This window comes from Scatophagus argus, chromosome 4 (genome assembly GCF_020382885.2).
Source record: "Scatophagus argus isolate fScaArg1 chromosome 4, fScaArg1.pri, whole genome shotgun sequence".
NCBI classification, from domain to species: domain Eukaryota; kingdom Metazoa; phylum Chordata; class Actinopteri; family Scatophagidae; genus Scatophagus; species Scatophagus argus.
In genome coordinates, this window is record NC_058496.1 from 15,742,486 (window position 1) to 15,768,241 (window position 25,756).

A 25,756-nucleotide genomic window follows, 5' to 3' on the forward strand; every position below is an offset into this window, starting at 1 on the left:
CTTAAACATCATCTGACCATTTCACTGCACACACAAAAAAAGTGAAGTATCTGGACATCCGCTGCCTTTTATAAGGATTCCGCTAGCTCACCTCATCGCGTCTCCTTAAATAAGCGCAGCGTGGACATGAATAATGTGCCATTCAAGCAACCAACGATCGTTGACGCGAGCTCTTTGTCTAAGGAGCTCGAACGCTCATTGGCTACTGCCCTCACGGACCACCGTCTCGAGACCACCCCCTCTGCGTGCTGATTGGTCAGACGCTGGTGAGTGCGATGTTGAATTTGATCGACTGATTTTAGGGCGGGGCTGTTATAAAGGAGGAACCCACGACGTGATGCTCGCCACTGACAAAGTGGATGTTTAGCAGTTACTGCGGAACCCACTTAAACCACGGCTGATGTTGTAGTGGAATAACAGAAAGTGGATGATAAATGACCCGCATTATGGTCATCACAAGGCAAACAGGCACTAAATATTGACAAACATAAATTATACGTACATAAGAGCGTCTTAAGTGTTCTCCGTGAGGAAAAATGTCACTGCAAAGCTTCCTGACTGCAGTAAGACAGTTTAATTGTCAACGGTATTGTTGACAAAATTGAATTTAACTGTGAGACAAGGTGTTGGACACAGAGTTTACACTAAAATGTATGTTTTCAGCCATAGCAATACATTTCAGTGGATGCATGCAGATCTTGCTATTCTGCAAACAGGATGTTGCAGCAACATGGATAACATAGAGTGAATGTTGACGTTTCTTGTGTTGGTTTTTTTTGTTTTGTTTCTGAGGTATCTGCCAACCAAATCCAATTGAAAATTTGCTTTGTTTTTTCCTTCATATTACAGATGCATCATTGTGGTCCCAGCATAATCGAAAATGTTTCACTGGTAACAAAGATGGTGTAAAACTGGTGTACCATCTACCCTGCAGAAGGAAAAATCAGCAATGATATAAACTTTGCAGCTGCATTTGAAAAAATCCATTTGTTTCAGCACAGCAAACACAGATCGTGCTACAGTATACAGCATTCTGCTGCTGGTTGGACAGTTTTCTCAGAGCTTTAGGCCAGTGAACATTGATTTTTGATCAAATTTATCTGTGTTCATTTTCCACTATCCTAGCAGCAGCAGTAACACCAGCACAATGATGTGTTTTCACAACAGTAAACGACAAAATCTGAAACACAATTCAGTTTTCTTTGAATGGGAATACATATATATGATAGCATCAAAATGTGCCAGTGGGATTAGAGCTGTTGAATCCATTTTGAAAAAAGCAGCAGAAAATTAACTTGAATGTCAACCAGCACTGTCTAATGTTTGCTGAAGTTGATATTTCACACCCTTTAACTGGCATCAGTTCTTCACAACGGCAGGCTCTTGAATGTGTTGCCAGAATTTGGTTGAAATACAATCATGATTTAAAGTCACAAAAGACCAACAGTGTTATTTCCATGACATTCTGCACTTAAAGCATCTAACTGGTGTAAGGCTATAACTGGAATTGTGAGCCGCCACCACCCTTATTTACAGAAAACACCAGCTGCTTAACTCAAGGGCATGCTTTTACCCTGAATTCTCGTGGATGAGATGCCAGTTCAGACACCAGGGGCCATTTTTTTTTTTTTATAAAAATGTTCTTAGATTTATACTTACCTAATTTCCCCTCGGGGATGAATGGAGTCATCCATCTATCTATCTATCTATACTTGAACTGAGTCGTGATTATTTTTGACACTGTGCTTACATTTGATTCATAACAGATGCTGAGTGTATAAACCTTGCTCAAGCAGGTTCTGTGCATGCCATTTTGAACTTTCCACACCAGTGGTCTATTAATTTCAAATCAACTTAAACTGACAGCATCTGCCGTGTGACTTCCCCTGATATAATGTTAGCACAAATGAAGGTTTAGTCAGGAATAGTCATGCACCAAAAGGGAAAATCATACATTTTGGAAGACAAGATCCCGATTGTCATGGTAGATTGAAGCAGGCAACACACATGTTTCAGTGGACTAAATTGTGGGTTGACAAACACAGTCAAACACAGCTTGGGAGCATGTCGCTGCTGCAGTAAACAAGGTGGTGCAGAAAGACAGAACTGTAGCTGATATTAAGTGATACAGAGTGTCCAAATATAATGACTCTGGGTCTGTCAGTTCCTAAAACCTTCAACTGATAATTCCTATCACAAATTTAGACAAGAAGTTCATGCAAAGTTCACCACAGGCTTGGACACATGTGTTCCAATACCCCAACATAACCTGCATGAAAATCAGAGATATGATAATTTCCTCTTTAATGTGAGGTTTTACAAATAAGTGCAATAGGTGGTTTTTTCAAGCCCTACTTAAGATCAAAACTGATTATAAGTCTGTTTTAAAAATGAGGCCACAGGTCACCTAATGAGATGAGAAAACTGGTTGAAGCTGAGTACACTCTTCAACTCAACCCGTCATTCTTAGATTCAACTCTTTGGCAGAGGTTTTATTAAGAGTTTGGTTGGTGGCCAGCATGTTATACTATAAAATGCTTTATGTGCAGTAATGGCTGGACTGAAAGGTGAGCACGGTCATGCAGTCGCCTCTTTCATAATCCATTCATAAATAAAGTGGGACAAAAGACTACAAATTTTCCTCAGGAAGTGATATACATCATATTGTTTGATGTTGCTTACTGGAAGGAACTGGCTGGGCTGGACTCTTAACATTAATGTAATTGAGTGTTACCGCATTGTACAAAGCCTTATGGCAATCCCAGAGGATGGGGGGTTGCAGGAGGGGGGCGGCATCTGTTCAAACAAGAGAAGTAAAAAATGCTAAAGAAAATCATCAGGGGGGAAGGATAACAGTCAAATAATGCAGCAACATTGTTTCTGCCAAAAGAAAGGGTGGGAGGGTGAAGAGGGGTAAAACAGTTCAACCTTTGTAATGGTCTCTTTTTATGTTTGGTCAGCAGAGCGACACTGATTTTTTTTTTCTCTGGTTTTTTTTGTTGTCGGACTAGTTGGACGCTAAGACACCCAGCTTTGAAGGCCTACACAAAGGTATTTGACAACGAGAGATTATTTTTTTATGTGAATATCTCTATGTACAACATCAGAAAAAGAGTTCATGGTGAGAATAAGACAGGCATTCATGCATACCACAACAAGACCTTTTTTTTCTAAGACTAAATCATTTTGGACAAGTTCTTCCTAACTAGTGTCTGTTGTCTGATTTCCCCACAAATCATTCATTGTCTCTGACAAATTTTGTCCACCACCAAAAACGTGCACCAGTAGCCTTTGGTTTGCACTTTGAAGACATGGCTAAAGTGCAAATGTGGCTCAACAGTGAGCACATTTATTTGGACACAAATGTTCATTCATGAGTTTGGAAAAGAAAGTCTTCTCTGAATGTTTCACACATTCTGCAGAGTCAGCTCTATGCAGTTGTCTGTGTGCAAAATGGGTTATGTGCTAACTCACACGGTCTTTACTTCACATTGTCTTTAGGAGTAATTTTAGGTCACCTTCTTCACACACCCAGCAATTATTATGCATTCAGCTGAGAGTCATGCACAAGCTGTGGTTAATTTTCAGTTGGTGAACAGAATGTGTTATCCAGTTAACAGTGTAGTATGGTATGGGTTCTGATGGGTGGATTCACTGTGTACTTTGCAGGGGACAAATGCATGCTGTTTATCTGCTAAATAAGATATGGAATAACACACATAGTATGCAAACAATGATTCATACCTGTCAGACTCACATATCCTTCAAATGATAATTTGTTGCAGAGTACAAATATTACTGCCAACGCCCCGATTCACAAAGCTGTCTGAGGTGATGAATTGGTCTTTCAACAAGGTGATATGGATAAACAGGTGTGTTTCAATTGACACAAGTACTAATAAGAAGACTAAGAATCTCTATGATGCTATACTTACTGTAGGCATAGCAATGCTTAAAGCTAAGAACTAATATCAGCGTAGTAACACAGTCATATTGATGGCACTAACATCCTAATGTTTAGCAGACACTATATGGACAAAAGTGTTGAGACATACTTCTTTATTATTGAATTTAGGTGTTTAATTCCATAGCTAAAGAGTTCTAAACTTCAGCTGGCATTAATATCAGTACAAAAAACTGTACGGCGGGAGCTTCATGGAACGGATTTCCATGGCTGAGCAGCAGCATGCAAGCCTCACATCACCAAGTGCAATGTAAAGCATCTGATAGAGTGGTGTAAAGCATGACACCACTGGACTCTAGAGCAGTGGAAATGGGCAAGTCTGTGTTTGGCGGATGTCAGGAGCACTGTTTGCACTGTGCCAACTGTAAAGTTTGGTGGAGAGGGGATAATGGTATGGGGCTGTGTTTCAGGGGTTGGGCACTTACATCCAGTGAAGAGAAATCTTAATGCTTCAGCATACCAAGATATTTTGTACAATGCTATGCTTTCTATTCCAGCATGACTGTGCCCCAGTGCACAAAGCAAGGTCCATAAAGACACGGTTGGATGAGTTTGGTGTGGATGAACTTGACTGGCCCACACAGAACCCTGACCTCAACCCCATCTAATACCTTTGGGATGAACTGGGACAGAGACTGTGAGCCAGGCCTTTTTGTCCAATATCAGTGCCTAAATTCACAAATGTTCCTCTGCATGAATGGGCAAAAAATCCCACAGAAACACAAAATCTTCTGGAAAACCTTCCCAGAAGAGTGGAAGCTGTTATAGCTGCAAAAGGAGGGACAAACTCCAAATTAATGTCTATGCATTTAGAATGCAATGTCATTGAAGGCCTTGTTGATACAATGATCAGGTATCCCAATACTTTTGTCCATATAGTGTATATTGTTTACTGTGTTCACCATCTTAGTCACATTCACTGAGTTTTAGAAAAATTGGAAATCTGACCTGATGGTTCCTATGACCTATGATGGTTCTACATAGAAATTATAGACATAGATAGACATTATTGTGTGTACCAAATTTCATGGTACGGATATTTCACTCAAAATCACAAATGTCAATATGGTGGAGCTAGAGGAAGAGTAAGGACATCACCAAAGTCAGAATTCTTGGGCACCATGAATGTCTGTACAACACGAACAATCTATCCAGTATTATAGTTGTTGAAATATTTCAGTCTGAATTAAAGTGGTGGGCTGACTGACCAGCTGACATTGTTGTTCCGTGAGCCATACTGCCAGCATGGCAAACAAAGGACAAATTTAAATTTAAGTCAAACATCTTCTTGTGGCCTGGGCTGAAAAAGTACATGAGTAATGTAAATATGTTGTGATTTCTTTGACTGCAGTTTACCTTACAGCACTACGATATATATCAGCTTTAAATAATGCAGTTTTAAGCCCATGTTTAAACCAGACAGTCTCAAAACAGCATGGTAATCACACACAAATCAAGACCATTTTTCTTAAACACAAAATGTCTGGAGTAGTATTTTTCCTTCACAGCAACAGTCTACTGTCTGTACGATGTCGAAAATGTGAGAAGCAACCACGTAATCCACCAGTCGCATTCCATCATCTGTCCTCCCTAGTTGCAGTTCCCTCCTTATATCAACGCAACAGAAACAACGTTAACTCTTTCTGTAAATACTGCCTGGTGTGGTAGGCGGTGTCCTCCACCCCACAGGGGCCGCACCACAGTGGAGCCTGGTACCAAGCATTAAGTCACAGTACTTTGGAAGCTGAGACAGTCTTTGTAAGGCTAGAGACTGATATACAGGCATAGTTGGGGGAGTGGAGACTTGTAAGGAGTGGCAGACCTTTTCACTGGAGGTGATTAATGCAAACTGAGACATCAAGTCTTATGGAAAGACTACACTACAGTGAATTTATTTCTAGGTTAATCCAGTCCTTGATTTCCTTGGAGAGGATCACAGTGACCAAAAGAACTTGCTGTAGCAGACAAAAGAAATGTTAGATAATATGAAAAATCCAGGAGGTGCAGTCAGAAGAAAAGCTGAGAGATTGGATCCAATGTCCTATACTTTAACTATACTGCAGCACTGGCGACTAGCTAAAAGTACTGTACTTGAGTGAAAGAGATTTTACATTAAAAAAAATGACATCATCACCTTATCAATACACTACATTAAAATTAAACTTGTGGCTCTTGTAAGAAACAAAAAAGTATTGTTTTTGGGACCTTTTGTCATGTTTCAGATGTTTGTAAATACTTTTCTGTCCATTTTCCATTTGGCTTAGGCAGAAAACCTGGTGTATCAACAAAACAAACTGCAATGGAAACACACTTTGGAAATAAATCCTGATATAAACTGAGCATTTGACTTGAATCATCCACTGAAGCTTTTGCTCCACTGAAATGCAAACATCTGTGGCAGATAAAAACGTCTGGTGAGATGACCTAAACCATCCATGAATTCCTGCACCATTTTTGTTCATTTGACATTTGAGTGGTACTCTTTTAAGCATGGTTAAATAGCAACTGATTGCAGAACTTGTGCCACAAACTGTTTATCTAAAGGCATTCATCTCCAAAAATTCCTATCATTATAGTGGACATCATCATTATCATTATATTAGTTACAGATCCACAAACTTAATGCCAATTTGCACAGCATAGCTTTGTTTTTCTTCTTTTGCTCCACAATAATCATCTCATGAATCCACAAATGTATATGTATGTGACCATTTGAAGGGGCTTGAACCCTAGATTGGGAACCACTACTAATTTACGTATGTACTAATTATTGCAGTGAAATCATCTCCACCTTGACCACCTGCAACAGTAAAATCTTGCTTACAGTACACATTTATTCATCAGTCGTAACTAAAAATGTGATGTAAAGTCTATTTTTAAACTGTGGTATTGTTACTTTTACTTAAGTACCCTACACTGAAGAACAATCACTGTGTTTCTTTGTCATTGAATGTATTGCGAAAGCTTTCTCGTGGTATGACTTTCTTGTCTATTTAGTCAACAGTGGTTAAATGATGGTCTGACCATGACACTTCTTTGTCCACCTAGGTGTGGTTCATTTCCCACCATTCAGCTAAAGTGTTTTGTAACAGGAGACAGTTGTTATTGTTCTTGCATGGGGTGACAAAGTGTTAATTTGAGAATTCAAGGGAGAACCACTGTCAAACCTCATGACATTTGCAGAAAAATAATGTTGTGTGTTGTCAATCTCCATAGGGACATATTTTGATAACGTGTAAAGTGATCATCATGATATGAATTTTTTTGGTGTGACCCTGCTCTCGGACCCGCTGCCTCAGGCTTGAGGACAGAGTTATGCAACAATATATGCATTGTGCATAGTTTGACAAAGCCAGCCCACAATTTAGCCTCAGTTTTTAAATGTGAAGTGAAAGGTTGCAAGATGTACTCAATCAGAGTAAAAATGACAGCAGTTAAATAAAATAAATAAAATATAGTAAAAAAGGATTAAACAATACTATTTTTTGCAAAATGGCAGCAGACATGGAAGACTTAAAAACATGTCTGACTTTATCTGGTTGCAGTTTATTGATATATAGTGCTGAAATGATAAGTTGATTAATTATTCATTTGACTGATAATGATCAACAGTAAGAATTTTGATAATTGATTTTAGTTTAAGTTATTTACTAAACACAAATGACAAACATACTCCATTCTTCCCATTCTGGGAATTTGTGACTTCTCTTTGCTTTATACAATTTTAAACTGAATATCTCTGGCTTGTAGGACAAAACAGGCAACTTAATAACATCATCTTGGGCTCTGGGAAACTGTGGTGGCTTTCATATAAGAAAGAAAAAAACTTTTGATCCAAAAGATAATGAACATGATGTCAGTTGTGGTCCTATTTGTGTATCTACTTATTTAATTTAAAGTGTTTATTAATATTTAATATTTACCTCCCGTTTTAATAGCGACCTTGGGACACAGCCCCATTAAAAATAAGGCCTCAACCTACATAGCTAGTAACAAAAACAATACTCCAAATGCCAAAAACAACTTAATACAAAAAATGGACATCAATAGCTGGCTAAGTGTGGTCAAAACCTTGACTGTTTATGCCCTGAACAGACAAGCGTGTCAGGGAGTTTAGTACATCCGCTCCAGTGTATTGTTTCTTACAGTTGCTCAACATCCTAATGGTCTGTTAAAAATGGCACTAAACTCTGTTACCACTGGAAAGCCTGCATGCTGCCAAGCCCTCTGATATTTACCATAAACAAAGACATTTCCTGTGTATCACACCAGTTTCCCTCAATTGTCCTTATCCTGTTGAGGAGAAGTAGAAAGTCTCTGGAGGAAAATTAATGTTGTCCTGTTGCTTTGTTTTTATTTTATTGTTAATGTGTGGAGTAAATAAATTAACGAAAGAATGCATGTTGCCAAACAAATAATTAAAAGTGACTTCTCTTTACTGTTCTGGATGAAGCAAATGCAGATATAGTGCTGAAATTATGAAGCTAAGCTATCACAATCAGCATCATTTTGGATTAGTTGATGGATTTTGTTTTCAAATTGTATCAATTCACTACTTGATCACATGCTGATCATGTATCAGCAAGCACAGTATCTTGAAGTTGTCCACATCATAATATTTACTCTACTTTTTTTCCTCCAAAGGGGCTGAGCCTTCCCAGGTCAGGCCATCTTCGCACAACCATTTAGAGAGCAGTTTGTAGACAATGACCAATAACACAGGTGTCGTATTTCAATATTTAGAATTCAGGATGCATGAGAAGGAAATCCTTTTGAAGAGGAAATAGAAAGGTCTGGCATGTACGTACCAGTTGCACGCATTTTATCATAGCTGTGAAGTAAAACAGATAAGAAAATGAGACCACGGCAAAAACTAAAACAGTCGAACTAATGTAGAGCTACTTGTCAGCACACATGCACTTAACTGCTGTCAGATATCAAATTGCATCTAAAAATGTAAATATTTCCCCGTCGTAGCTACACTTTAGTGTAGAATTTCGTTTGCTGATCTCCTCTTGTAAAAGCTCAAATACTCAACAGGTAAAAGTAGGCCCCAGCTGGCAGTTTCACAATGATGATACACACTCACTGAATGGTTCAAAAGTCATGAAATAAAGTAGATCCTAATATGCGCTGGTTTTTGCTGAGGTTTAAAGACAGCTAATTCACTTCAGCAGCAGTTCAAGAAGAAGGAAAACACGAAAATGTGACACTTGACCTTTGCAGGTCACTGTTTGTCACCCGGTCTGACTTAGATATGTGGGAGAAATCTGTTAAAACACTTTGTTGGGAGCCACAGTAACATGGGAGAAGTTCCATTTCCTCAGAGAAATGGCACCACAGCACGGTTAAGACTACATTACTCATTCATAATGCTGCGTTTCTGCTGCTGCATCACAACGCTCAGAGCAGTCCTGTGATAGCACGAGGAATATATAGGCAAGAAGAAGGGGCTCAAGACAACTGTGGCGATAAACAAATCCATTCACAGTCACAATCCAGTGACTGGAGGCTCTTGTTGTTGGCATTGAAATACTATAACAGTTTTTAAATGCTGTATATTTATTGGATTTTAATGGTTGTTCTGTGACCAACAACATGAAAATCATCCATGTATGCATTTTAAAAAAAATCATAAAAACATTAGAAATAATTAAAAGATTCACTTGCTTGAAGCACTACCTTCAGTTTAGTAAAAACTCAAAAGGTGCTCCTGCTTTGACTAATCTATCAACAGCAGGATCTTTCAGGGTAATTATGCAAAATGTAATACTGAAAAAGATGTGAGGCTGTGAGAATTTCAAATCTCAAATGTGTATTCAAATTTCACTGTTTTTTGGCAACATTCAAACTGGCTGTGTCGCTGGCAAACAATGTGAAACAGCGCATTAGACAGTTCAGTGACTGCATTGAAAATGTTTACCAAGTTAGTTTGTTGCTATAAATAGGAATCATCATCGCTGAATGAAGGGAAACAGTAGTCTCTCTGTCCCAGCAGTGTTTTCCCCAGTGTTTGAACAGCAGGAGAGTCCGGGGACCTGAACTAAGGCTAATTAACTAATTCGTCAGTTATCAAGGGATAACAGTCGGAAATTGTCATGAATTTCTCTAGAATCATCAGAAAAACATAAGACTCTAAGCCTAGGAAATGCAATGTGAGAACATGCAATGTGAGAAGTATACATCAATTCTGTTAGCTAATGGTACATAAGGGCGTTATTGAATACAGGAAGTACATTTACTCAAGTATTGTATCTAACTACAAATTGTAGATATTTGTATTCCTTTTGGCTATTTTAATTAAGAATTTTCAATGTAAACACATAATCACCTCATAATGTATCATGCAATGAAATAGCTTAAACACATTTCAAGACTCATAATACTATTTGGCTGATATAACTTTTACCTGAGTAAAGTTTTGAATGATGGGTTTTTACCAGTGGAGTATATTTACATTGTGGTATTGATGCCTGTACTCAAGTGAATTACTTAACTAAATCTTTTTTTTTTTTTAACTGAAGTTAAGTGGTATTTAAGGAGTAAATTTCAACAGTTACATATTTTTACAGACAGTGATTATGCAAGAGTTGCATGAGCATGAGCTCTGAGTCAGCCTAAACCTGAACTGCATATTTTCTAACAAGGAGAGCCCCCTAGTGTCCAGATATTCTCACATAGAGGAATTTTGATTCATTGCTCTTGTCTTGTGCATTTACTCAGTAAGATGAGATAAACAGGTTTGCCTAAAACTGCAGTGCCCACTGTATTAATATCACCTCTTTTGGGTGAGTTTTGTTTTTTATTTTTATATATCAGACACTGTCAGTCAAACCACACAACAGCTGTGACCACATAGTTAAACACTCTATAAATGCACTTAGAGGTAACCAGATATCACCAGTGATGGACTGTACTATACTTCAGTACAAATTTGAGGTGCTTGTCAGCTACTCTACTTGAGTATTTCCATTTTATCCTACTTCATATTTTTACTCCACTACATTTCAGAGACAAATATTGTATTTTTTATGCCAGTACATTTATCTGACAGCTTTAGTTATTCCCTACTTTTCAGATGAAGATTTTCATATGCAGATTGCACAGTTGCACTGATGCATGATCGATATGTAAATAGTCCACTAATACAACAATATCACAATATCAAAATCATACACTTTGTCGACTGTGCATTAGCTGCCTATACTCCTTATGAAGTCCACACAGACCTAGCATGACAGAAGAACAACACTGATTTAAATTTAAACTTCTGTCTTAGGTTGATGTATATTCCTTGAGCCAGATGCGCTATGTCTTTGTCAATGCCTGCTGATTGTAAAGATAGCGTTTATGCCTTTAATTCATTGTAAAACAATTGTTTACTGTTAACAAACACTGGTTACAATAAACCGAGCTGGCTCGGAACAGCTGTCTAAGTACAGTCACACAAACATTTTTGTTTTATGTCATACTCCTCCCATCACCTGACCGTAAGTACATTCCTACCATCATGCCTTGTGGCCTTGGCTTGTTTGTCAAAACCCTATTGTTTCATCTGGCTAGATGATTGGCTGATTTCCTGTCAGCTAATGGTGTCCGCATTTGCGATGAACTATGTCATGAGTGCAGACAGCAAACACATTCTTGGAGTTACTCCATATTTAGTTATGATTACACATGCCACATTATATTCTGATGCGTTCAGGGTAACAAAATAAATGATTATTTATCCTTTTTATTTGTATACCGGCAGGAATCAATTAGTAAATATTTCTCATAAGTTCAGCGGTCTGGTTGCTAAGCAGCAGTAGTCACAGCAGGAGTAACACAGTTAGAAATAGTTGCAGTAATGGTGGCTCAGTTCATAGTGTCATAGTTTCCCGCTATGACATGTTCAAATGTCTATTGTCTGCTACAAGAGCCTCCGTTGTTGCCATAGTTACCCAGTAGCAAACTACTTGGGAAAGGTTGATAGTCAACCGTGCAAACGAGACGTAGACGAAGAAAAAAAGAATTCTCTAAAACGGATTAAATAAGTAATAGGCAACCGATAATAAGCAATGGAGTCAAAAAACACGAGGCCCATTTTCCCTTGGTAAGTTACCTCTGACGTCTTTCCAATGGGGGCCTACGCGCTAAAGTTACATAATATAATGTTAGCAGTTGTCTATGTCTTCATTTTGGCTAATGACAGTATTGGTACTTGTTTCTCTGGTGATTTGCAGTGAATGTAGACCAACATTTCATTACAAGGCTAGAAAAAAGCCCTGCATTTTCCTGCTTCATTTCAACTAACTACTTTTCTAACAAAAATCTTTTGTACTTCTGTACTTTACTTTTATCCATAAAATTGCATCATTTTATAAAAAGGATTTATGTAAGTTTTGATTAATGCAGTGGAGAAAAAAGGACACTAAAGTATAAACTTCCCTTTGAAATGCAGTGTGTGTGTATGTCTAGCTTTGAGTACAGGCATGCCAACTATAACAAATAGTTAAGCAAACAGTTAAGCAGGAATTATGAAATTTATGTAATATTTTGGGTTGTTATTTTCAGCCTTCATAGCTACAGTCTTCTCACCTGAACTGAAGCAGTCTGATGATAAATAAGCAGAAATGTGGGAAGCTGATAAAGACTTGGAATTCAGAGAAGGAAAGGGAGTTGCAGGAAGAGATAAGACAGATCCAGAGATTGATATTTAAAACGGTCACTGGGGTACTCATTCAGAGCCCCCCCCTCCACCACCACCACCATCCACATCCCTTCATTTTGCGTCATCTAATCTGAAAAAAAATTTGTTCTACCAGCCACTCTTAAACAAATAACAATGGTCCTCCTAAACATAAGCATCCCATATATTATGTAAAACATCTCTATTAATCATCAAAAGCAATAAAAATAAATATAAACTCTTCTGTCTCCTCAGCTTAAAAAAATTTTTTTTTTGGCCAATAAAGTAGTCAAGCAGAAAACACAGTCTTTCATTGCTGATTGTAACTTAATCTGGTGGAAACAGGTAAAAATGCAGGAGACTTTCTCTCAGGGGGAAACAGTGACACTTGACCTGAGTTCAAACTGCACTGTGATCCTGCAAAATATGATATCACGATGAATTACTATACTATCCTCTTACATAAACTGTGAAAGTTTAGAAAGATGGATAAGAGTGTTTAAGTGGGAAAATGTTTTTTTAGGATCTCAAAATCCAGACAAAAAAAGAACAGGATGCATAGTGCCAGTCATCTATCAGATCCCAAGAGAATAAACTAAATTATCACAACAAAGTAGCCTGAATTATCATTGGGCCCTCAGTAGATACTATAAATTGCTTTTTATCTGTTACCATCTCCTTTTTGTCAGAGATATGACACAGTACCTGATCTTCTTTAAGTACAGACTGAGTGTCCAGCTGGAAGGATATTTAAAAAAAAAAAAAAAACTCAAAAAGTTTGGCACTTGCAGCCCAAATATGAAAAATGTTCATGTGCAAATAAAGTCCACTTATACTAAAAATCAAAGTGAAGGAAAAGTCTGCTCTCTCCACTTGTCCCAATCTTGTAATATGTTTGCCTTTTGTCCTTGCATCCAATCTGTTTCTATCAGTTTGTATGCACACTATGAACAAACTTCAGAGATAAGAAAATTACTTGAGTCTGAGAAGTTCTTTGTCAGTTTTAAATTACATTTGTGTCTTATGTCAGATTGTAGTAATTATAGATTCAGTGTGAGACTGATGGAAACACATTATTCCTTCAGAGACTGTGGTGCTCAGTAGCAGCAATGAATGACCCTATTATTCTGTGAATTTTCTGTGTGAGACCATATTTCTACATGATATATAGTTGATATTTTTTTTCCTCAGGTATAAGGAGAGACTGCAGACCAAATACCATAAAACCCAGCCAAACAAGACATCTTTGGCCAGGAGATGGAGTTTTGTAAACTTGGGCCTTGATGGCTTCACCGACTGTTCGTCAGTCTCATCCAGAGGTGTCTCACCAGTTATTTTCCAGGGCACTCAAAACCTTAACTCCATTCAAAAGCCTAGAAAATGCATCTCTAAAGAGCACGCTTGCTTCTCAAAGCAGATGATCCAAAAGCAGATTCGAAGAGAATATGTGACTGCTGTGGAGGACAAACTCAAACAGCATCCTCTAACTATGTACCCACACTATAAGGATCACATGACTCCAGAGGTAACTGGACATAACAGCAGCCTGGACTACTAATGGGTTACTATGAGGCCAGTAGTAGTGGTTAAAATAAGGCAGATGAATAAATGAGGTAGAAAATGTTTACCCTGTGTTACAGTATTCACATGGTGTCATCATTTCTCTCCAGATATTTGAAAAGGTGGTATCTATTTTGGAGCCAGACATGTGCGTAAACAGTGCCTGTGCACTTCCTGCGCCTACAGGAGACCATGAGGAGGAGGAAGATAACTGTACAGAGCCAAGTAACCAAGACGTGGACAGAACAAAAGACAGTAAAATACAAGTATACTGGCAAGTTGATTGGTAGTTTTAACATAATCTTCATTACTCAAGTCTGTAATAAGGCTACATATTGCCTCATTTTACAACAGCCCCAGTGTTCAGAGTCCAACTCCCCATAACCCCTATGTACTACGGTTGAATGGTTTCAGGAAAGGCTGCACAGTCAAAGTGAATCAACTGAGTAAATAATAACATAAATATATATTAAATATATATACCTATGTTACCCAAAACATGTGATAAGATCAGGACTACCATCTGAAACAAAATCTCAAGACAATTCGTGTCGCTTTCACGTCAGTTGGTTTGCTGACAGAATGAGTAGCTGAAACAGATGCATGTAATCTTAGCTGTCAGGAGTTATGTAAGTCACAAAGGACTACAACTACCAAGGGTAAAAGGCAAGACTATACATTTAGAGGAGGATTTCAAAAGACCAGCGTATGAGTTCACAGCATTTGTGTACAGGAAAGCCTACTCAAAACCACACTGTAAAAAGGGAGAAAAAGTGTAAGTGAGTTTAAAATCTGCTTTTTTCTCACTGCAGTCTTGGAAGATTCTCTTCTGAAGAGGAAAAAGAAACGTGGGAGCACACAGCTCATGTAAACATGGACAGTTAGGCACGGTGTGTAAGCAGAGGTTTGAAGTTTAATTGTTGTCTAAAAAATAAACAGATGAAATGAACAGCTAATACAGATGATCCTTTACTGTTAACTATTCCTCACTCTTTGTATTGTGCTTGTTACATGCTGTGTGTAACACCAAAAGTGCAAATCTGTGATACATCTACACTTTGAAAAACACTTTTTTTTTAATTTGGCATGACACCTGGTATGAAATAAAAACTTAAACTCATTCATTTTATAAAAACTTTATTTAAACAATAACTTACAAAAATACGCCTGATTGGTGATTTTTCTAAAAGCATGGCTTGACAACTTCATCTGCAGAGTTTTTCAGAATAAGAAAGAGCTTTCTGACAGACAAAAAAAATGCAATTAAATGAGTCATGAGGAATGTGATCACAGAGATCAGGGTCAACATTTACAAAATTTTATGAAGCCTCTGAAGGCTCTTTATATCCTTGACAGTGACAGTGCAGATTTATGTGCGACAGTTGATACAATAATCAGTGTGAGAATTTGTCCGTGTATCTCTCCTATCATTGGTCATGTATTTTACTTTTGTGTGCATGTTAATTCATCTTTGCCTCTCAGTTAATATACAGCATGGTGCAGTAAAATACAGCTGACACATTATCTTGACAACACAAATGGCTCAGTCAGTGTAAGCAGATGGCTCTCCTTAACTCTCCTCTCCTAATCACTGCACATGTTCTTCCTCAGGATAGTGTTTTTCTAACAAAAGATAATGTGTAAAAAAAATAGTGTTAGTCTAACAAAACAAAATCTGTTACATTGTGTTCATAATGATATGATAAAATGTGTGTGTAGGATGTACAGTATTAAGAACCTACTGATAAGAGGAGCCAGCCTCGGATCTGTTGTGTTGTGTTGGTCACTGCTGGCTGTTCGGGTCAGCGGTCAGGAGACAGTGGACGGGTGACCTGCGGCCCAGTGAGAGTAGCTCTAGGGAGGAAGTGTACCTCGCTGCAGTCACTGGACGTCGTATATCTGGGCCAAGAAAAGAAATGTGTGTTAGAGAATTCAATATTGATGTTGCCAAAAATTCACATTTAGTTTTTTTTATATATAAGGCTGCAATTAATGACTTAATCAAGATTTAAAATTAATTAATCTGCTCATCATACTCCCAGTTAATTGCTTGGTCTACAAATGGTAAAAAAAAAAAAAAAAATACCCATCATATTTAGAACCAGAGCCGAGTGACCACTTTTGCTTTTTAAAACAATCACTTAAATGAACAACTAAACAGTTATTAAAATACCTGTAGATTATTTATTGATCGTCTACTTGTTGGAGCTGTCATCTTACATTGTATGAAGATGAACACTGCATTTATGAAAGGGTTAACAAACTCCAAATATATTTGTTGAAGAAGTTAAGAAAACTCACTCTCAGTGAAGGATTTGTTGATGATAACTTTCCTGTTTTGATCAGCTGTCTTCGGGAAATGTGGCTCGCTGTACACAGTGTATGCACAAACAGACTTGCATTACGTCACATTACACAGCCTGCAGCACTTTCCGGCACCTTGCATGTTGAATGAGGGGTAAGAGGTCACATGGATAGATGGTGTGACCATCGCATAGCCTCAAGGCAAGTCATTCACACAGCATGCAAACAAAGACACTGGCCTGGTTATGTTTGGGGGGGCTGCTCCTTACCTGGTGCAGGTTTTTCTTCTAAATCTGCAGTCAGCTTTTACCTCTTCAGCCTTGTCAGTATTGCTGTAGGTGGCAGGGGAACACACAAAAACATACAAAATATACATTAACACGTCATACAAGTGCATATCACATTCACAAGTACATAACAGATGATTGGAGAAGACACTAAGAGGTTTTTAAATTATACAAAGTTTGTCTGATCTGTTTAAGGCATATTACAGCAGAAGCAATGAAACCGTGGGATTAATGAAACCACTCATGTACGGGAGTCCTCTCCTCCTTCATTCCAGTGACTTAATGCTCTCTTAGCATCACATGATTTTCAGATGTGACCTAAACTAGCCTAAGAGCAAAGCTAATCCTTGCAGTGTGTGGGAACGGAGCCAGACGTACGGTGTGGTTCTCTCCGGCGCGGACCTCCTCCTGTGGAAGCTGCTGCCAGCGGCGATGTTATCTGTGTGTGGTCTGTGGTTCTCTGAAATCACGGCCCTCAGCTCTTTGACAAGAGACCTGAGCTCCTGGGTGGGGCTCTCCTGCTGCCTCTTTGGGTTCAGCAGCCGAAGGAAGAGAGAGGAGAGAAAGACAACGTCAATGCACTGCTGTGGTCATGTCAGTATTACAAGTAGTTGATCTAATTAACGTGCATTTGAACAGAAATACCAGGGAGTGCAGGACAATATTGCAAAATCAATTTCTGTGACAACAATATCTTTTATCATGCTTAAGTCAGTTAAAATAACACAATATTGGTGTAGCATTATGGCACTAAAAGACAAAACAAACAAAGAGTATATCACTGCTATGTTGAAATGATTTACTGTTCGAGTTTCTTCCCTTGCCACAGGAATGCAATGATGTGTGTATGTTTTTGATTTAAAGGCCTAGCAGATGTGCTGAGCCTCTATCTGTCCATCCAAATAAACAATGATTCACGCATGAATTTGATGGGCTGGAACTGTAGGAGCTAGGAGAAATATAAGGAGTTCCTGACTGTACCGTGGTCAGGGAGTTGGAGGCTTGCTGGGAGGAGGGCTGAGCAGTGAGTGCAGATGGGGACACAGGGGTCAGGTGAGGTGGAGGTACATTCAGAGCTGTGTGCAAATTCTGTCCTCTGAACTCCTACAGATAAGATACAAGAGGTTATTGATTTGTTGAAAAGCAAGCCTGGCTGGATGAAGACAATTCTATCAAACTGAAGAGGAGAAATATAAACATAAAATATAAGGGCATATTTTCCTACACGTAGGCATACTGAGTGGATAGGATCTACTCCCTTTGCTTCCTTTTACAAAAAGACTCTTTATGTGTAATCAGCTCTACCTTTAAGTCCAGGACATGTTGGAGTTTCAGACGGAAAAACTCCTGCTCCTGCAGCTGGATAAAATCTTGACAGTCTGCAAAGCTCTCTGACATCTTTAAGAAGACACAGAGCATATGAAACAATAAGGCAATGTTGGACACAACCAGAGACAGTGCAAGACTGAGAAAGTTCCCCTTGAATATATAAACTCAAATTTTTGTTGCAAAGAGAGATAATAACTGGAGAAAAGTGACAGCAAAACTTGAAAGAGAGCTGTGGCTCACCAGTCTATTTTTAAGACCTTTCTTAACTAACCTTCCTTAGACAGTGGACAGTCATGAGATAACTGTAAGAGTGCAGGGGACACGGAGAAAGAAAGAAAGAAAGGCACTTACACTTCAGTGCTACTAGCTTGCAAAAAGTTTTTGAAAACTGCTCTTTGGTAAAAAAAATTGGGTTTACACGGACTCAACTTGACAACTCGAGATATAATTTGGTGGTAACGTAATGACTAGAATAAAGTGTAAATGATCACCACCTTGTGAAGGATTGCCTCCAGCTGGCCGATCCGCTCCATTAACTGTTTATCTTTGGAGCGAAGGGCCTCCAGCTCGTTGCTAAGTTGTCTCTTCTCCGTACTGACGACGCTAAGTTCCTGGAGGTGACGCTGGTGCTCCAGGCTCTGGTAGCGCTTTTCCTGGATAAGATAGGGAGAGTCAACAAAAAACATAACAAATGGTGTGGATGTTAAATTCTAGTCTTTTGGGGCTGGGAAAAGTTTTCCCAGTAGACAAGTTTGAAATGCTAAAGATTTCAGGTTTGTTCTTCAGCAGGAAAAATGAAGTCACATGAAGTCACTCTTGAGCTGCCACTGGTCACAGTTTCATTTCTACCTGAGTCAGAGCTAGATGTATATTTGGAAGAATTAATGAAAGTCATTAATAAAAATCTTGCAAAGGAAGTGGGTTTTATTTTGGTTACTGATCAGAGACGGTAGGCTCTTCATGAGGTGAATGGCAGAACTAAAGTATTCAGAAAAAAGTCCATAAAATTACATTTATATTTCAGAGACTTATGAAAAATCTGAACTAAAAGCAAAGTTGAATTATTTGTTACTATCAAAAGTAGGAGCATGTGAAAAGTTCTAAATCTAGCTTGATTGATTTACACAAACACATTAGACTTTTCACCTGGTACAGCTTCTCCACAGTCTCTTCTAAATGTTGGATTTTGCCCTGCAGGGAGTCGATCTGTTCTCTCCTGGCAGTGATCTTCTCCTGCATGTCCATGGCTGCTTGGAGGCCTGAGAGACAAAGCCACAAGATGAAGTGACACAGAGACAGAGAAGCAAAAAGAGGGCAGGGAGAATATCAAGGTGCTGCGCATATCAGAATCAGAATCAGAATTCCTTTATTCATCCCCAAGGGGAAATCCTTTAAATTAGAAGTTAGATGCTTGTAGGGTTACATATTGGTAACACACAGACATCAGACATCTGTCCGACTGGAACGTAGCGGAGGAGGAAATATAATATTTGCAATGACATTCGACTAGACTGGTTGTCTTTTGAACAAGAGTTGATAGCTTTCCTAAATTTCATTACAGTCCAAGTAAATCACTGTTATCTCTCCACTAGATCATAAATTGGATGTAGATCAGAAGAAAATTCCCAAATGCATCTTTGTACATGACATCTTTTAATTAAGGCTCAGTTTAAATTATCTAACCATGTCCATCAGCTCCCTCAAGGGTCCTCAGGGTGCTCCTGACCTGGTCCAGCTCATCATGAACGCTCCTTAGCTGACTCTGAAGCTTCAGTACCACACCCTCGTGCTCCTCCTTCTTACAGCTGTGGAGCTGTTTCAGCTGTCTGAGCTCCTCTGAAATCGGGCCCACACAAACACATGCAATACATCCACCGAGAGACACACACTTTAACAGTTAAAACAAATACACAAAACAATAGAAGGGCTTGGTTGACAGTGATAACATACCTAACATGGTTCTTTGTTTTTTTAAACACAGCAGGACAAAAAGATCATTTGCTAAAACAAAACAAAACAAAACAAAACAAAAACCAACGACTTGAGAGCAGAGCGCTTTCTGGAAACAGCACCATGTAGTTCCTAGTGAATGAGCGAATGGCCTCTAGTTTACACTAGTTCAGAGATAATGAAAGTCCTCTGGGTCATGGTGGACGTTTGAGTTCATACAGTAATGTAAAAGTTTTGTTATTTTGCCCCATCCTTGCTTGTGAACAACTGAGCCTTTCGAGTTGTCCCTTTCACACCCAGTCATGATACTATTACCTGCTACCTGTTAACCTGTGGATTGTTCCAAACAGAGGATTTCTGAGCAGTACACAATTTTCCCAGTCTTATGTGTACAGCAATGTGTTGTTGGTATCAAATTCAGAATAAACATATATTTACAAAAATCAGTGAAGCTGATGAGGTAAAACATCAAATGTGTTGTCTTTGGGCTGTTTCCAATTGAGTATAGGTCAATAAGGATTATCACAATATCACATTCTGTTTTAATTATGTTTTACATAGTATTGTATGTGATATTTATATTTGTACAGCCATATGCATATTCTTATCTAATTTCTTTGTCACTAAATGTTGGCTTTTAAAATGTGTGTTTAAAGTTGTATTTGTTAGATGCTTGTGGGTTTACATATTGGAATGTAGATGTGTTGGTGATTAATGTGTCTCAATAATCATATGAGGTCATGTAAATGACCAGACATGAAAGTAAAACCATTTATTCATTCAGTCATGATTATCATGACAAAGATAGAGTTTGTTATCATAACCGGGGTTTTGTTTGAACTATGATGGATGCTGCTCTCCTGTGTAGTGATTAATATTCAGTAAAGCACAACTCACTCTTGAGGGTAAGTAACTCCACATGCTGGAGCTCCACCTGGGTGGTGAGCTGCTGTTTCTCCAGACATTCCTGTTGGACATGCTGACTTTGTTCATCCACAGAGGCCTGTAGCCGCTGCCTCTCCTGCTCTGCAGCAGCCAGGTCTGATTTGCGCTGGTCTAACTCAACCTAATCAGCACATTGCACATGAGGAGACAAAAAGTGGGAGATTATTGATAATGTAATGATATGACATGATAGCTCAATGTTGTAATTATATTTCAGCGAAGGTTTCTGTTATGCTCCTGACCCTGAGCTGCTGGATCTCTAGCTTGTGCTGGTTTAGCTGGTTGCTGAGGAGGCTGTTCTCCTGGTGAAGGTTGTCGATGGCGCTGCTGTGCTTCACCGTCATCTGGCTGCTCCTCTCCATCTGCAATCTCAGAACATTCATCATCTTTTCTCGATCATCCACCTTCTGCCTCAGTGTCTTTCTGTCTGCGTGCAGGGTCTGGCACCGCCTCTCAGCCTCTTCCAACTTGGCAAGATGCTGAAAAAAAAAAAAATCAGCTAAGCTTTATTTCAGTGATCCATCAAAATGGGTAGGTTACAGTATCATGACTTAAATCTTAACTGTATGCTTCAAACATCTGTAACTGGTAATGTATGATAGAGGAGTATCTCCCTCTCTCTCTCTCTCTCTCTCACACACACACACTCCATGGTTTATTACCTGTTGGGCGTCTTGCTGCCTGAGCTTGACTTCTTTGTTTTTCTCCTCTAGGAGTTCCTGGGATTTCCTCCCCTCCTGGGCCTTCTGTTCCAGCAGTGCCTGCAAGCAGGTGTTCTCCTCCCCACCTCTGCGGAGCTGCTCCCTGGTCACCTCCAGCTGTCCTCTCAGGGCCTTTACCTCCTCCTGGAGCTCACACTGCTGCTGCTCACTGCACCTCTAGAGGACAAAGCAGGAGGCACAGTGGGATAACTATTTACAAGGATGAACAACATGAAATCTTTTGAGAGTGTGAAGAAATATGATCTCAAAAATGGGGCCAAATGGACAAAATTTTATTTCTGAATAGACAGACAGTCATTTCCTTTCTTTCGGGTCACAAAATTACAGCCCCACAATACAGATGATCTTGATGAGAAAAGAATGTATTGAGGATGTTACTGGGACAGGATGTATAGCCTCAGTGGGTAAACCAGCAATTCCATCCCCTAACCTGCAACTCCATTGGCATGAAGCTCTTTCATCAGCAGGTCACACATCACCAGCTCTTTACGCTACTTAGAAGTATCATCCAAATTACATAAAGTCAACCTGATTTGAATCTCCACTTTAAACAGTGTTCTTTGTCGTAAACATGTACGATAAAAAAAGAGACAAAATGCTGGTTTAATGCTCATGGTTTGCTGCAGCACCTTAAGTTGACCAAGCAGGTACTGAAGCTCCTCTGCCTGTTGTAAAGATCGCTCTTTCTCTCTCTGGGCGTCCACCAGCTGGGACTGAGCCTGAATGAGCTGCTGCTCCAGACAATAAACCTACAATGCCACAAATCACATAAAAAATAGTTTTGTTTTCATGGTAACATGGAATGTATCTGCAGTTCCTAGACAAGATGGGAGTTTTGTCAGTATTGATTTTCCACATCGATAATCATGGTTTGTGAGACCATCACAATCCTGTTAAACTCATGTGGTAGCTGTTGTGTTTGTCTAATCTGTTTTTTGTTTTACTGTTCCACACATATCGTGAACATTATTGCTCATAATATTATTTTCCATTCCTTCTTACCGTATGTTTATGGCTAGAGAGAGCTGACACAAGTTCACTGACTTGAACCTGGTGCAGTGATGTCTGTCTCTCTGCAAGTTTCCTGGGTGTAGAAAGTGTACATCTTTTGACAAGCATGTATCAATGTCTGGTCTTTTAAGTATAATGCAAACACCCTTGGACAAAACAAGCAGGGGATTTGAACACCTACTTTAGCAGCTCCAACTTGGCACTTAAATTGACACCGTTGTCTTTCGATGAGCTCAGTTTGTCATTCAACAGCACCATCTCCTGGCTGAGACTTGCAATTAGGTCTTCAATTCTAGAATAGTACAATGTAAAGAATATTTAAGAACTGATCTTATATCATCAGCTGTTGATTAATTTTTTGGCATTTGACAAAGAAATGTATAGCCTAAACACTGCAGCTCTCTGTTATATTACCTGTCTGTTTGCTTATTTGCTCCTTTGCAGTCTTCAGTCTCCAATTGTTCTGCTGACTGCCATAAAAAACATGAAAGAATAGTCAGGAGGAGGGAAAATGTCAGTCTGTGTCTAAAACACACCGATGCTGAGTCAGCGGCCCAAAACTGACTTCTAGTACTTACCAAAAAAAGACTCTTTTGCAGCCTGTCTGTCTCATTGTCAAATTCCTCAATTAATGTAGGAGCCGTGGATAGCTGTCTCGAGCTAGTGGCAGTGTGACGACCGGTGATGGCATTGTTTCCACATTGTTTCTCTGGAGATAGCAGTGAAGAGTACATTTCCTTTACGTTTTGTTCCAACGTCTCTACCCTCCTGTTAAGTGCCAAGGCCTCATCTTCCGTCTCCTGCAGCTTCTGGTCCCCCGCCCTTTTGATGTTTTGGAGCTCCTCCAACATGTACAGCATCTTTTCCATCTGATCAACATGTTTCCTTGAATCCTTCAATCTACAAATAAAAAGATCTGTGGGTCAAAATGATTTTAAACTATTTCTTTACCTAAGTAAAACTGTGTTCAGGTGTTCACCTGAGGTCAGATAGAACGTCCTTCTCCATCTGGACTTTATGCAACTCAGTCTGTAGGTTCATGACAGCTTTGTCACCACTGAATGTCTCTCGTGTAGGTTGATCATGTTTCTGTCAAATGATACATAACACAGAGAAAGCCTTACCAATCAAGCCACTAAGACAACATAAAAGTAATAAGACTGATGGCTGAAATGAACTTTTGAACCTTGTTGAGTTGCAAGTCAGACAGCTGTGGCAGACAGTCATTTGTGACATTTTCAAACACCTCTTCTCCAGGAGAGCAGATATCCCTATGTGTAACCCCTTGGTTTAAACTATCGTGATCATAGACCAGGGGGTGAGTCCCTGTGTGCTGGTGGGCTGAAAGAATGGTGGAATCCTCAGATGAGTCATCTGCCAAAAGAATAAAGGAAGCTTAAAAAGCATACTGTTTATATTGTCAAAGTTAAGGCTTGTTGAAACATGCCTTCATGCAACAGTTAAATAGACCAGGCTCTCACTTATCTTACTTTTAACTTATTTATTTTAAGTTTAAAAATATCCAGACTGTTTTTAGATTCAACTTTTTCAGGAATCATATAAACTAGATAGCTGAGATGAACTTTCACCGTTACCATTTTGCATGGTTTTCAGGCAATGTATGATAGTGTGGGTATTGTGGGTGAAACAAACACTAAATTCAACAGTTTTTCATGTGTCTGGCTATGGCTACATTGCCAAAATGTTGAGTGATGCTGACAGAACTCACAGACATTCAACCTGTGGTTGTGGCACATACGTCCAGGTGAGCTGAGGGTACCATATGTGCAGCCAAACCTCTCCAAGGTTTGTTTGGTTGCATTTTCCACTTCGTCCTGAAGCCTCTGTGTTTCCTTGGTGCGCCTATCAAGCTCCTCACTGTAAACACATGAAAATTAGGAGGGTGTGTGTATATATAGTGATATCATAGAGCATACCGTGACTTTACTTTAAATATCAAGTAACCTAAAGAGACAGTCAGAGGTCAAGTTCGGACTTCCCAAATTAATGAAGTAAGGTGACAGGTTATTAATGACATTGCTCTTAAGCCGTTACTTTGTTTTTGTGTTATTTACAGTAGGTGTATTTGGATGATGGACTGATGTACTTTAATTTTATTTTGATTCTATTGTTTATTTTCTGTTGCATGTTTGAGACTGTCTTTTAATAACTTGGTACCATGTTTGAGACAAGAGTTCTCACTTTAACATGTCATCCCTCGGGTTGTCCGTTTTGTAGATCCATTAATAAATCAAATCGAAATAGACAACACATTGTCTATTTCGATTTGATGTGTTGTTCATGAGTTAGAAGCTAAAATCTAAAATGAACAGGTTGTCAGAAAACAGGAGGAATTTTGGCGCTTCAGGAAATGAGAAGGGAATAAAGTTTTAGCTACCTCAATTCATCCAGTGTCAGGCTGTTAAATCTCAGCCGAAGGGAAGCGTCAGGGGTCTCTGTAAAGAAAGCTGAACGAAAATTCCACAACAGCAAGTTAACGAAACTATCCAACTAGCATGCTGGCCAATCGATGTTTCCCTGCCTTAGCTGACTTACCATTTGTCTCATGCTTCAGCGAAGGTTCAGATCGTAAAACGGGAGCACCGTTATTGCTGGGAAGCCCAATACTCTGCGGATCAGAGGACTGGAACCCCAATGACATCTCCGTTCACATTAGTAATCAAGCTGTTGGTGCAGCTAACTATTAAATAGCTAAGTTGTAACTCCTTGTACTCCACGAAGCTAACATCAACAGCTCGCTAGTTTCTTGTCTGTAAATTGTCGTTAAACGTAAAGTTTCATCACCATGGAAACAGCATCAGTTGCTAGCTAGCACGCTATCTGTATTTGGTGTACCTTGGCGCTAATACTTAGCCTAGTCCACACTGTCTTGCTATCTTGCTTAGGTCTATATTTGTTTGAGTGACACCGAAACTACAAAAAAAAGTAACGTTAGCGCTCACTCTTTGAAATAATCAGTCAACATCCGCTTTTCTTCTACAGTTTATGACGA

At 39.1% G+C, this 25,756-nt stretch overlaps 2 protein-coding genes across 12 annotated transcripts; one reads left to right on the plus strand and one right to left on the minus strand.

The window, feature by feature from the left end:
- Positions 1 to 2,958: 2,958 nt before the first annotated feature.
- zgc:158260 (uncharacterized protein LOC571389 homolog) lies at positions 2,959 to 15,938 on the plus strand. Of its 3 annotated transcripts, XM_046385427.1 has the most exons (5): positions 2,959 to 3,051; positions 3,786 to 3,872; positions 13,827 to 14,160; positions 14,306 to 14,469; positions 15,008 to 15,938. In XM_046385427.1, exons 2-5 carry the CDS (start codon positions 3,835 to 3,837, stop codon positions 15,078 to 15,080), a joined length of 609 nt encoding a protein of 202 aa, XP_046241383.1. In that variant the 5' UTR covers positions 2,959 to 3,051; positions 3,786 to 3,834; the 3' UTR covers positions 15,081 to 15,938. The 3 variants fall into 3 exon arrangements, with proteins under 3 accessions (XP_046241383.1, XP_046241386.1, XP_046241385.1); XM_046385430.1 differs by lacking the exon at positions 15,008 to 15,938 and having other exon boundaries at positions 14,306 to 14,638; XM_046385429.1 differs by lacking the exons at positions 2,959 to 3,051; positions 3,786 to 3,872 and adding an exon at positions 11,979 to 12,059.
- LOC124057333 (coiled-coil domain-containing protein 158-like) lies at positions 15,938 to 25,745 on the minus strand. 9 transcript variants are annotated; one of them, XM_046385425.1, is made up of 22 exons: positions 25,300 to 25,741; positions 25,142 to 25,211; positions 24,473 to 24,621; positions 23,930 to 24,117; positions 23,723 to 23,832; positions 23,322 to 23,643; positions 23,158 to 23,213; positions 22,925 to 23,035; positions 22,735 to 22,816; positions 22,362 to 22,481; positions 21,673 to 21,888; positions 21,253 to 21,489; positions 20,963 to 21,131; positions 19,799 to 19,951; positions 19,262 to 19,374; positions 18,610 to 18,768; positions 18,092 to 18,184; positions 17,768 to 17,890; positions 17,165 to 17,328; positions 16,769 to 16,831; positions 16,497 to 16,564; positions 15,938 to 16,094 (listed from the first exon to the last, which is right to left on the minus strand). In XM_046385425.1, the coding sequence occupies exons 1-22, from the start codon at positions 25,403 to 25,405 to the stop codon at positions 15,979 to 15,981; spliced, it is 2,988 nt and encodes a 995-aa protein (XP_046241381.1). In that variant the 5' UTR covers positions 25,406 to 25,741; the 3' UTR covers positions 15,938 to 15,978. The 9 variants fall into 9 exon arrangements, 5 of the variants coding, with proteins under 5 accessions (XP_046241381.1, XP_046241378.1, XP_046241379.1 ...); XR_006843096.1 differs by lacking the exon at positions 15,938 to 16,094 and adding an exon at positions 18,387 to 18,417 and having other exon boundaries at positions 16,275 to 16,634; positions 25,300 to 25,742; XR_006843095.1 differs by lacking the exon at positions 15,938 to 16,094 and adding an exon at positions 18,387 to 18,417 and having other exon boundaries at positions 16,496 to 16,564.
- Between the last annotated feature and the right edge of the window lie 11 nt (positions 25,746 to 25,756).